Source organism: Anopheles darlingi, chromosome 3 (genome assembly GCF_943734745.1).
Source record: "Anopheles darlingi chromosome 3, idAnoDarlMG_H_01, whole genome shotgun sequence".
NCBI classification, from domain to species: Eukaryota; Metazoa; Arthropoda; class Insecta; order Diptera; family Culicidae; genus Anopheles; species Anopheles darlingi.
Genome location: NC_064875.1, coordinates 45,296,274 through 45,308,438, shown reverse-complemented (window position 1 = coordinate 45,308,438; position 12,165 = coordinate 45,296,274). Strand labels below are relative to the sequence as shown.

The 12,165-nt window shown below is 50.6% G+C and overlaps 2 protein-coding genes across 5 annotated transcripts in view; one reads left to right on the top strand and one right to left on the bottom strand.

Moving 5' to 3' along the window:
- LOC125954628 (carboxypeptidase N subunit 2-like) overlaps positions 1–217 on the top strand; it is a 1,847-nt gene extending 1,630 nt beyond the window's left edge. Inside the window, exon 2 of the mRNA XM_049685087.1 lies at positions 1–217. This exon is cut by the window's left edge and continues 1,404 nt beyond it. The gene's annotated coding sequence lies outside the window, so the exon portion shown is untranslated.
- Positions 1–12,165, bottom strand: part of LOC125954612 (Krueppel-like factor luna) — a 259,374-nt gene that overhangs the window by 13,382 nt on the left and 233,827 nt on the right. For all 4 annotated transcript variants that reach the window (XM_049685066.1, XM_049685067.1, XM_049685065.1 and 1 more), the window contains 2 exons: positions 9,385–10,549; positions 9,165–9,308 (listed from right to left, as the gene is read on the bottom strand). In XM_049685066.1, the coding sequence (XP_049541023.1) occupies positions 9,165–9,308; positions 9,385–10,549 (1,309 nt within the window). The remainder of the gene's footprint in view (positions 1–9,164; positions 9,309–9,384; positions 10,550–12,165) is intronic.

Genomic DNA, 12,165 nt, shown 5'->3' with positions numbered 1-12,165 from the left:
AAGGCCCAGTTGGCCCGCTGTACCTCGAGCGTTCACTCGCGCACTGGCCAGACCGTGATCGTACAGTAGTAGCACTGCGATCGTACCCCGCGAAGATAAATAAATGGCGTCTGTGTGATCTCGAATTCGATGAATCCGTCGTCCGGTATCGCGTTTTTAAAGCTGAATAAAGGGAATAGTCGGATTTAAATCTAATTGGGCTGTTTGATCCAGTTAAATTTTCCTAGGTTAGTATTTTTTCCTAGGTTAGTACAACTGTCCTTAATTATTTTGCAAAATTTGAGCGGAATCGTTCTAAAAGAAGTTTTTTTTAAAAAAAATTATTTGCTATTTTTCGATCTAAAACGTAAAAAAAACCATCGAACAACTACCGTATTAACCAGAATTACTTTCCCGTGACTTTTTTTTTTCCCCAAAACTTAACTTGCCCCTTCGCGGCATCTGTTTTAATTCGTTTTAAGCCATAAAACAAAAATCGCCGCTCGCTACTGACATCGACTTACTTAAAAAAAATTGTTGTAAACAAACCGATTGACGGATTTCGCTCAAATTTTGCACAATAATTAAGGATAGTTGTACCAATCTAGGAAAAAAATGTTTACTCAATCCGACAGCCCAGTCAAATTTAAATCGACTATTCGACGGTACTTTCTTGACAGAATGTAGTTCTGAGCATCTCCTCTAATCCCAAACTCCATTAGCGGTCAGCTGTGGACTGAGCTGTTGCAACTGTTATTTATGCTCGCTTTCAACCTCTTTCTCCTTGCCAGCAGTTCCAGTGTGGTACCGCGGACTACTACGAACGCGGGCGCGTAAACATGAAATATGATTATCCATTAAAAATGTGATAAATTTTATGGACACTACTCCCAAGCGTGGCCAGCGCGTCTGTACAGGTTCGCGCGTCTTGGCGTGAACACCGTCGTTCTCATCAGACGCGGTCACGGTACAATGGTACAGGATACACGCTAGACACGGAGGCCACTCGGAAGGTGGGAAAAAACAAAACAGTTTTCATTAAACAGTCTCCGATGGCCACAGCAACTATTAATCTCGGCGATCTGAAATGAAGCGGTCTCGGTCTCGGGTCTGGTTTCATTACCGGTCAGCCGGGATTCCTGTCTGGACGCGCTGGACGAGAAATTCCTTTCCTTCCGGGACTGGGACACGGGACCCGGGGTGGTTCGTGGTCTAAAGTTTGCGCCGCTGCCCGTTTGCCGTTAAATGATACAATTAATGAGGCTCCACGTTACAATGAACAGTTCCGAAGGGTCGCGAAGGATCGAAGTTTTCCTCACCGCGCCCAATGACGTCCAGTCGAGAGATTTCTTTCGGTCGGAACAAAATAAATATTTATGCCCTCACCAGTTCACTAGACCTCAGACTCAAGAAATGCTTCTGTTGCTGCTGCTGCTGCTGCTACGAGTCAGGACAAGTTACGACGGTCCTGGGACTACCGTTGGTCCTTCCAGAAGCCACCACCAACAGCAGTAGCAGCAGCAGCAGCAGTAGGAGCCCTTAAGTAGCCGCAGTAAGTTTGACCCAAAACGAGCTAAAGGCACGCGAGCTCTGGTTGAATACCACGGACCAGACCTAGCCGGTGAAAATCCGGAAAAAGGTTTTGCCGAAGCGCAAAATCCGGCCCCAAACCACCATCACCACCACCCCTTCCCCGGTGTACAGTCGAGGCCTGGATGGAATATAAATATTAGTAGCAGCAGCAGCAGCAGTAGCAGCAACAGTGGAGTAGCAGCGTGCTGTGTGCTGGCTGTAAAAGCTGATTTTGAAACTTTTCCGCCACAAAATATGTTCCGCCCGTTCGTTGCAGGGCAAGTTCCATACACCACGGAATAGGTTGGGAGGGGGTGAAGAAAAGGAGAGAGGAGTAGCTTCGGAAAGCATTCTTCCAACCATGACAAAACTAAAAAGTGGTTTTGTGTCACGCAGAGACAGAGACAGAGAGAGAGATAGAGCGTGGAAGCGATGGAAGCCAAAAATCGATCCAAGTCCAAGCAGTCCAAGCCTCTCGAAACAGGGATCAGGGTGCGGGGGCTTTGCGAGCATTCCACGCAACGAGTTATGATCCTTTACGTGTTTTCGGGACGAGGGAATGGAATTTATACCCAGGAATTCGCTCTCTCGCTCTCGTTCTTTCTCTCTAGCCGGTAAACTGTATCGTTACGCCATTTTTTTTCACTTGTTTCTTAATCTTTTAGCAGGAGAGAGAAAGAAAAAGAGAAAGAGAAAGAGAAAGCGAGAACAGGAAATCTTAAACATTCATCTTAGCAGCCACTAGCAGCAGGAAGTGGAAGCATTTGGCCACGGTACAACGGCTGCACTGCACAGAACACTTCCGGTAGAAGGCTTCCCAGAAGACCAGAACCAAAGCTGACAGATCCCAGGGCAAGCCGACAGAACCTGGAGTGGCCGTGTCATGGGGGTGGGAGGACACGGGGTTAAAAGTTTTCCGTGTCGTATCGCCCTGACAGCGGCGGTAAATCTCCATCGGAACGGAGCACGGAACCATTGCCTGCGCCTGTCACCATCATTAACCAAGAGGAACGGACCAGTCCTGTCCTGGCCGGCATTGGCTAATCTCTTTCTTTTTATGTTGGGTGATGCTGCCGCTGCTGCTGCTGCTGCTTCTGTTCCTGATCGTAATCCTGCTCTGAAGCCGGAGAAGAATGGACAAGCGAGGAGCGACGGAACGCGAGAATCACTTTTTTTGCCGCCTTTCAGGGGCCACCGGAGGCTGCGTCCTTTCGAGGTTTTCTGTGTCGATCGCTTATCGTGCGGCCTGGCGAGATGAAGATGATTTCGAAATTGGATTTCCGGTTTTTAAAACACAATCCAGTGCTGCAATGCGCGTGGCCGGCCGGCCAGGATTCCGGAGCGCTAGTCGGCATTCATCATCGGCACCAACCATCGACGTGCTCGACGACGACTGTCGGTTGTGCTCGATGGCAATTGCTGAACCCCACGTTCTGGTGACAATGGCCCCGGTTCACGGGGTTCGTGGATAATTACTAATTAATTTTTAATTAACATACTACACCATCCGTGACCGCCATTCCGTTCATGCAACGGATGAGGATTAAGAGAGCAAAGCCTCGTCCTCGCGAAGGTCTTATCGAAGGAGCGGAGGAGCGCGAATCTCTTAATCAGTCCCCGGCCGGCCCGGCCAAACAATGGGCCAAGTGGGCCAGTTTGTGAAAAGCCGGGAACCCCTTTTTGAGAAAAAAAAATAATCCAAATTCAGTGAAAGGGCCACCGTCGCTCTCACTCACTCTCTTTCTCTCTATGGCTACGCGACGGATCGTCTTAATCGCTAATTGAAATCGCTCAAAAACGCCATGGCAACGGAACGGTGGCACCGCACAGGAGGCCATAGTTGTAAGCAATTAGCGCCGCCGGGGTAACGCTGCCCTACACCCTGTGGATGGCGCTCCGTTTGGTGTTCCGAGTTCGAGAGTTTCGCTTTTACTTTACGCGAGCGATTGAGGATCCGGATAACGTTGGGTTGCTTTCGTCTGCCTGGTCTGGTCTGGTCTGCAGGCCACGCGTGGGGACCAAGGACTCCCGGTTACCCGATTGCCCGGTGTAAGGTGAGGCGCTACGACGGACGAAGGTGCTATGCCAGGAATGGGCAGTGAAATGGCATGGAATGGAATGGTACGAACCGTGGAATGGAATATGAAAGGCAGACATTCCGCCTCCATGCCTCCATTACACCACAAGGAGTAGCAGCAGCAGCAGCAGCAGCAGCAGTAGACAGGAGCGCGATGGAGGCGCATCTGCTTTCTAATGAAAAATTCAAAATATTCGCCCAACCTGAGCAGAGGAGAGCAGAGCGAGAGAGAGAGGACGACGAGCATGAAACGCTTCATTGCACTGGCGAATGTTTTGGAAGACCGCGCTCCGCACCGTAACCGGAAACCGGGTTTTGTGCCGGATTGTACTCCGAACCCTGACCCCAGCTCTGCTCCCCCTGATGCCTGCCAGGAGCGGGGTGGTCCAAGAACTTCAAACAAAAACACACGGAACGCACAGTTCACAGCAGCAGTAGCAGGCGAGCACGAGCTCGAGCGTGAGGACTTGCAAAGTCAAGGTGAACTCTGTTTTTGTACTAAAACAAACACAGAATGTGGAAAGCGTTGTACTAAACCTTGAACGCAGACCTTCTACTGTTACACCGTTCTCTTATATATATCTTGGCACGTGTTCCAACAACCGTATACTCTGGTGACCTCGGTGAGGGTCGTTTCTGTGTGGGGTGGCAGACGTGGGGTGGAATGCAGGGCACCAGGGAATGTTGCTGCTAGCTAGCTGGCTGGCTGGCTGGCCGGGACTTATGAGATCTGCAAATTATCAAGAAATTTGTTGCTCACCAAAAAACCTCCCCGTCTCCCTTTTCTCTTCCACCATCACGACGCCGCGGCCATCCGTTGGGCGTGCGTCATGGCCGGAAAATATGTTTCCCTCCGGGGATGTAAATGGCATTTTATGTTTTATGCTCCTTACACATTGCTGAGGTTAAATTGTTTCTGTGGTTCACCGGTCGAGCGAGCGAACCCCTGGCGTTCTCCTTGGCACCCCTCTCCTGCCCCTGCACACACACACACACACCCCACCAGTGGTGGATGGAGGGAAAGATCTGAACCAAAGTTCGCCCATTATTGCACCCCGTGCCTACCCGCGCGATTAGCCTCTTCGCCGCTGGAGTTGAGGTTCGCCACTTTCAGTTCCCCCGTGCACACACACACGCACACATCCAGAGGCACAGCATAGTGGTCTGGCATGTACTTTTACACAACCACGGGCTACGGTTTGTGTTTAGAATTTTTAGCATTTTTTGCGTTGGCTTTCCGTCGTCCGGCTTCCGTTCGCAATGATGATAACATACACTTCTCGCTCCTGCCGTCCTTTGTTGTTCCTTCTGCCCCCCCGGGGGGCAGTGGCAAACATGTTGCCACATAAAATATGATTTTAATAAGCTTCGACGCAGCACCAGCAACAAGGGACGTTGAGCTGGACCATGGAGTTGCGTTTGCACGGTTCGTTGCTTACTTGGATTGGCCTTAGGGTTCATTCGTGCGAACAATATGAGAGCCTCACTCACTTAAGCGGCTTCTAGCGGAGGGAGGAAGTAGGTTTTTGTTTAAAAAAATTAACTTCTTTCCGCCCTCTCCCCACACCAGCTGCACCAACCTCTTGGGCTTAAGTGAATCAAGTGCCCTTTCAACTCACTCAAGGCTCACTCACTTACACCCGGGACGATATCGTCCCGTGGGGTATCGATTGGTGGCGCGTCAGACCAAACTCAGCGGAAGAGAAACAAGGACGTAAGCGTGTAAGCGTTTGTGTGTGTGTGTGTGAGTTCGTGTATTACAACATGGAGCACACTTTAAAGAGTCCTCCAAGAGTTTTCTTTTCCGGCACCTTTCAAACCGTCAAGCTCTTCCGCATCGCAGGAAACGCGAGTGGCCCCGTTGCGAGTGTGTGTGTGTGCGCGTTGGATAGGGATTTCGAGAAACTTTATGAGGATAATTATCGTTGTCCCTTTTTTTAGGGTACGCCACCATCCTCCCCCCCGCGGCCATTTCTGGTCGCGAGCACGACCGCCATGCTTTACTGCTGCCACAGTAGACCAGCGAAAGTGGATGGATACACTCTTCACGTTTAAACGGAGCTTGTTGGCCATTGCGCCTCGGCACATTTCGGTTGGAGTTATTTCGGTCTGGGGGGCGCATATGCCCCAGCCGCAAAAGCACAAACGGAGACACGCCAGACGACCACGGGCCACGGGACGTGACGGTCATGGCGCACACACACACACACACCATCACCACAGCTCCAAGCACCATTCGTAGCCTTTTGTAGCCAGGGTAAAGCCTCTTCAATCGCGAAATGAAGCATCCCCGCACCAGGCTTCAGGATGTTTGAAGTACTAAGAGCACGGTGGCCCGGTGCCGTGTTCCTCGGTGTGTGTTTGTGTGTCCTGGGAACTCCTGCTACCGGAAGGCAGAAGTTATAGCGAAACCCAAACACACGCGCCTGGCCAAGGCTAAAGCTTTCCGTGGATCCGAAGTGGAGAAGACAAAGAGCGGGGTTATGAAGGGGCAAAAGTGGCACATTAAGCGTCGTTGAAGTGCGCTGCCGCTCTCTTTCTCTCTCTCTCTATCTCTCCTTACGGAGTGGTTCCGCTGAGAGTGATTTAGCGATAAGGCATGAGTCAAAAATTATTAGGATAAATATTTTGCTCCCTTTTGCGCCGCTCCTTGGTCTCTCGACCTTTTTGTCTTCCCCGGAAGCACGGGCGGAGGGATGTGCGGGGCGTTAAGGGCGTTTGTGTGTCGCCCGTGACGGTGCCGGGACCGGGGGATTAAACAGAAATTATCATTTAACGGCATTCAGGGGAGCTATTAGTCGGTGTCCCGTCGGTGTCTAGATGCTCGTGCCGGTCTGTACTGTGGCTGAGGCTGTTGTGAATCGAACGAAATGGCACTGACGGTGGTTGCCGGCAGTGGCAATACTACAGCGGGCCTTTGTTTGATCATTTCCAGCCGAGCGAAGCGCTACTGTCAATCTGTTATCGGATTGTGAGGAGATCCTGAGACCCCGCGCGCCCCTAGGGGAGTTGACGAGCTAGGGGAAAAGCTCTCGCAAGTCGCTAGCTTAGCGCAAGAGATGCTTAGGAGTCTGCATGCCGAGGTGGGGTCCAGGTCGCAGACAGTGATGCTGCTGAGTGTCAATTAAGCAGAAGAAAAGGGATTTCGCTCGCTAAGCAAGTACGTTAAAGCAAAGCCTTAAAGTTGCTCAGTCTGCTATAGATAGTATAACAGTTTGCATATAACAAACACCCTTACGTAGAACAGATCCGGATCCAGATCCAAATTAATACGCTACCAGACACACACAGTTCTTCATCGATCCAGGACCTCCCCCTCCATAATGAGCCTGCAATCCGTCAATCAGTCCTTTTTGCTAGCATACGTGATGTGTCCCGGAACTACCTATCCCCGACTCCGGATCACTAACCTGAACGAACACAACCAACACAAAAAAGAGCCGAGAAAGAAGGGGTCGTTCCATTCCACAGTCCCCTTAACCCTCTATCCAGCCAGATCCCTGTGGCGAAAATGGTGAAAGTTGTGGCCGCCGGGCAAATTAGTGAACCAGGTCACATAAAGCAGAGCGTGAGGTGTGTCCTCCGTTCCTTGGTGTCTCTTCTCGGTCTCAGGATGTTGCCCCAGTAGCAGCAGCATCGGCAGCATCGGTAGCACATCCGGAAAAGTTGTGTTAATTTATTCAGCCCGAACGGCCACAACGTTCCAGACTCGTTTGCTTGCGGCCAGCAGACGTACCAGAAGGGGATGCCCGAACTAAGGGCAAGATAACGAATCTCCTCTGCTACTGGCCAAAGGGTCGAAGCGAACACACGGGGAGGGAACGTGGCGCACGGACACGCAGACGCGCGCGCGCGCGCGCAACGTACTCGGGAGATAAGTCATTTAAGAGACGAGATCTTTAAGGGGCGAAAAACTTTTGTCAACAGTGGCAATAAGATTGATTTGAATAATTAAATCATGCCGTTGTAATAAATACCGTCCGCTTGTCCGGTTGTGTCCAGGGGCAGGAGGACGAGGGGCCACTAGTTTGTGGTGCTCTCGGTGGTGGAATCGAATAAACTGGCCGCAAATCATCCCGGCCTGTTTGGGGTCCCTGGTCCGGGTCCGGGTCTCGAACTGGACTCCAAAACCGGGAGGGAGTGTTTTACGGGCTGGCTTTGCATATGAATCATTGATTAGTTGGATGCTGCCGGTTGGTTCGTTGGTTGGTTGGTTAGCTCTGTGTTGGACCAGGGGCCACGGAACAGTGCGTGTGCATTCATCTAATTTAATTGCTTTCCCTGGCCCGACGCTCAAGAGGGTGCGTGCGTGCGGACCTTGAAGTTTCGACACAATGTAGATGTGGTAGACGAAGCCATCGTTTGGTGCTCGTTGAGGTGAGGTTGGATGATTTTGAATGTTTAATACTGTGGGTGTTCAAGGCAAGTGTCTTTCGAATGGACTACTTCAAGAGACCACTCGTTGTTGGGGACATTTCCAAGGATTTTGTTGGATACTGGGCATCAGTTGTTAAGGACCAATCAACTAAGGACTGGCTAATGGGAAATAATTCTTCGTAATTCATCTAATAAGCCGTGGCCACACGGGGCGAAAACCCTAGCGCAAACGAAAAAATTAATGCCAAAACGGTTTCGCTTAACCCTTACACGCTGTCAAACTTTTATACGTCCGCGGACTTTTTCGCTGAACCCTTGACGCTTTCGAACGCTTTATTTACGAAAATGTAGGTTCTTTTCGTATTGTTTTTGTATTTTTAATATAAATATAACAGCAACAGCAACAAAATCGTTAAAAACTGCAAAATTTATTCGGAAATCAACTTCAGCGGCCAAAACACAGATGAAAACAATACGTTTGACATTTCGGCATAAATTTTCGGGTTTTTACCCCTGCCACACGAAGCGAAAACATTTTGGCATTAATGTGCAAATTTGCGCGCAAATTTTCGCCCCGTGTGGCCACCGCTATACGATAGAGTAACGCTCTCGTTGATATTTATAGGCATCTATCGAATGCGGCAATCATTTGGGTTAATACTCAAGCACACTCCTCATCTGACGATATAATCTTCCGATATTGCATGAATAGGTATTATTGATTTTGAAATTAGCATTCAGAGTTCAAGTGATTTGATTGAAATCTCTTCTTGAGGGAGAAGATGGTGATTTCTTTGAGTTCCATAAATACAGCATTAGAAAACATGAACAGTGAGTAGCATGTTCATCAACTCGCTATGATCGCTAGAATGGATTGTACAACTGGCAGTTGTGTTGAGAGTATTATTGCTAACTAATATACCCAACATTTTAAAAATGCATATAACGCTGAAGTGCACTATATCTAATCTATCGGGAGAAAACTTTCTAACACTGTTTCAATAGAGTGTTAGAAATGAATTCGTTTCTTCATTATCGCAACTAGCTAGCGTCAAGCATACGCAAATGCATCGTCAAGACCTCCATCCATTAGCAACATCCAGTTCGAAGTTACACGCGTTAATATATCCCAAGATCTTTACGGAAGGCAGGTCCCTACCTGTATGCGTTCGTTGGTGCGCCTTCAGGTGCGAGCTTTTCGTGTAGACCTTTTTGCAGCCCAGGAATTGACACTTGTGTATCCGGCGCTTCGAGTCGGGACTGTGATCCTGCTGCCGGTGATGGTGCTTTGAGCTTGGTGATGCTGTCGAGAAGAAAAGAGGAAGAATGGATATGAGCAACTGAATCTGACCCCGGGAATCCTTCGACGGAGTCCTTACCTGTGCTACTCGGTGAGGCGGATGAGGTTCGCTGCGTAATGACCGCATGGCCATTGACTTGTATCACACGTGCCACACCGACAACACTCTTTCCCATGGCATTGGTTGTGTTGGTGGTGGTAGTGGTGGTGGGGCTGGCGGTGTTGGGAGTGTTGCTGGAGGTGTCACCTGTGCCACTACTGGAGGCCGTCAACCGGACGACACCGTGTGGACCGGCGGATACTCGCAGGATCTGTCCCGCAGGTCGTTCGATCTGGGCCAGTGTCAGGTCCGTCCCCGTCGCTTCCTGCTTAATGGTGGTCAGCAGCGGATTACCGGTAGTTGTCCTCACCGTCCCCGTCGTCGTCGCCGTCGTCGTCGTCGTAAGACCATGATGGTTGGGTGTGGTGGGTGTGATGCGTGAGGGTGAAGCGCCACCCAAAGTCTCCTTGGCGCTCAAACTGAGATGCGATTCCGGTGACGAGGGAGGTGTCAGGGTCGGTAGCAGGTCCGGGGCGGCGTTCGTCGTCCGCGCCACTAACCGAAGCTCGATACCACCGGTTCCGCTACCCCCTTTCTGGTGGCCACTGTGATGATGGTGATGGTGATGATGATGGTGGTGATGATGGTGACTGCTGTGGAGACTGCTGGGCCGATGTGCCGGACTCGTGGCCGGATCGATCGTGACGGATGAGGGTTTGGTGGTGGTGGGATGTTCGCTCACACGCGACAACCCATCGGTGGTAGTGGTGGTGGTGATGCTCGCCTTGATCCGATACTTTTCGCTCGGCTCATCCTGACTGTCCGAGTCCGGATCGTCCACATCCGGATCATCGATCGGTTCCTTTTTCACCATCACGGCGCAACTCAGCAAACTCCCGGTGCTGCCGGTTTGATGCCAGGGGGCGACCACCGATGACGGTACCAACGCATCCGTGGACGATAGCGACAGCGAGGACGAGGAAGAGGACGACATCGACGATGAGGAGGATTCGGAGCGCGAATCCGATGCCCGGTCGTTCAGGTTGAGTTCGTCGAAACAGTACGGTTCGACTTCCACCTTCCACGAGCCGGCGGTCAGTGGACCGGGTGCCGCAAACAGGTCCCAGGGTGTATCAGTCGGTAGCTTCTTGTACTTCTGCAGCTTCGGTTCATCCTTCAGGTATCGCTCCATCTCGTAGCAGGTCTGCAAATGCGGTGGGGGAGAAGGGAAGAAAATAGGAATCTCATCAATCCACTCACTCATGTCGATGGATAACGGATCATCGTCATCGTTACAGCGCATACTAGGATTGTTTCCCCATCACCAGCACCAGCAACTAGCGTTTCGTGTCTGACGTCGAGCGGTAAATGAAAATACTTTCCAAACAAACTTCTCCAACCAAAAACCAGCGACAGGCAAATGGGGTGGAGGCAATGGGCCACCATGGGGGTCGCTAGGACGGGACGCACGTTACACCAAAAGTCAAAAATAAAAAAAAAAAAGTTGGCAATCCAAGTTGGCGGAAATACGCGAGCGAATCGGTGAGTTTGCGTGAGTTGCGTCAAGTGAAGTGAAATGTGAGAAATGTCCGCCCCGGTCGGTCGGTCGGTCGGTCGAGTTTGAGCTCGAGATTCGAATTCAATCCCGGGATTCAATCCCGCAGGAGGAGTGGGAATATGGAACATGGCCAAAGCGGAACAACCAACAAAAAAAAATGGCGGGCCCGGGTATCTTCGAATCGCGGAAGCTCACTGACATTCTGACATTCTGACAGTCACGGAGAGGGAGAAGCGAGGAGGCCCCGGATATCCGATACCCTGGACGTCCGCGGCAGAACGAAAGTGGCCGGTGAGGGGTCGGTGCCGAAGAGTGATAAACTTTTCTGATTTTCATCTTTCACACCCACACACACACATTTACACCGAAGAAGTGTTTTTCTCGAGCTGCTCTTCGGCTCCCAATGCATATACACCGGCGGAAGATCTGGAGTAGCGGGCGGAGTAGAGGAGTTGGAATTTTCCATTTCATTCGCCAGGGGGGGGGAGGTGAGTGGCGTTGTAATGGATCTATATTTGTACAAATAAACGCACACACACATTTACATATATTTATTCATCTTCATCCTTGCTTCGGATTCGGAGTTTGTCAAGTGGTGGGTTCCCTTCTTCATCTTCTTCTTCTTCACGGAACTGCTGCACCGCGACAGCCGCACCAGTTCTCACGTTAAGCGACAATCATGATTCCCCTCCACTACTACCAGAGCATGAAAAGCAGCTGGCATCCAAGGAGTCTGTGTCCTCGAGGCACACAAGGAAGGGAATTAAAACAATATTCAAAATTAAAACAAAAACAAGATATGGATACAATTCCACCGACGACGTCAAGCGGCCACTGGCGCAGTCACAGAGCGGGAGAGAAAGAGAAGGAGAAAGAGAAAGGAAGAAAGAGAGAGAGAGAGAGAGAGAGAGAGCGCTTGTCACGAGGAAGGGAACAACCGTCCCGGCGAATCTGTAAACTTCTTAATTACGAAATACTTTTTTACTTTGCGGCAGCACGCCGCAAGCACGATCCTCGCTCTCTTCCTTGGGTCTTGGGCGTCTTGGATGCCAGGAATTTTGCGTGATTTTTTTTTGTTTCCACGCAGTTCCGGTTTCTGTTCCGGCTTTCTCGTCACCACGGTACCGGTGAAATGGATCATTTCTTTGGGACGCCCCCAAAAGACATCGACCGTGATGCGGTGCGTGCTTCAACACGGGAAGCAGAAATGTGGGACAAAAGTGGCATCATTCTCGCTCGCTCGTTCGCGCGCACGTTGATGG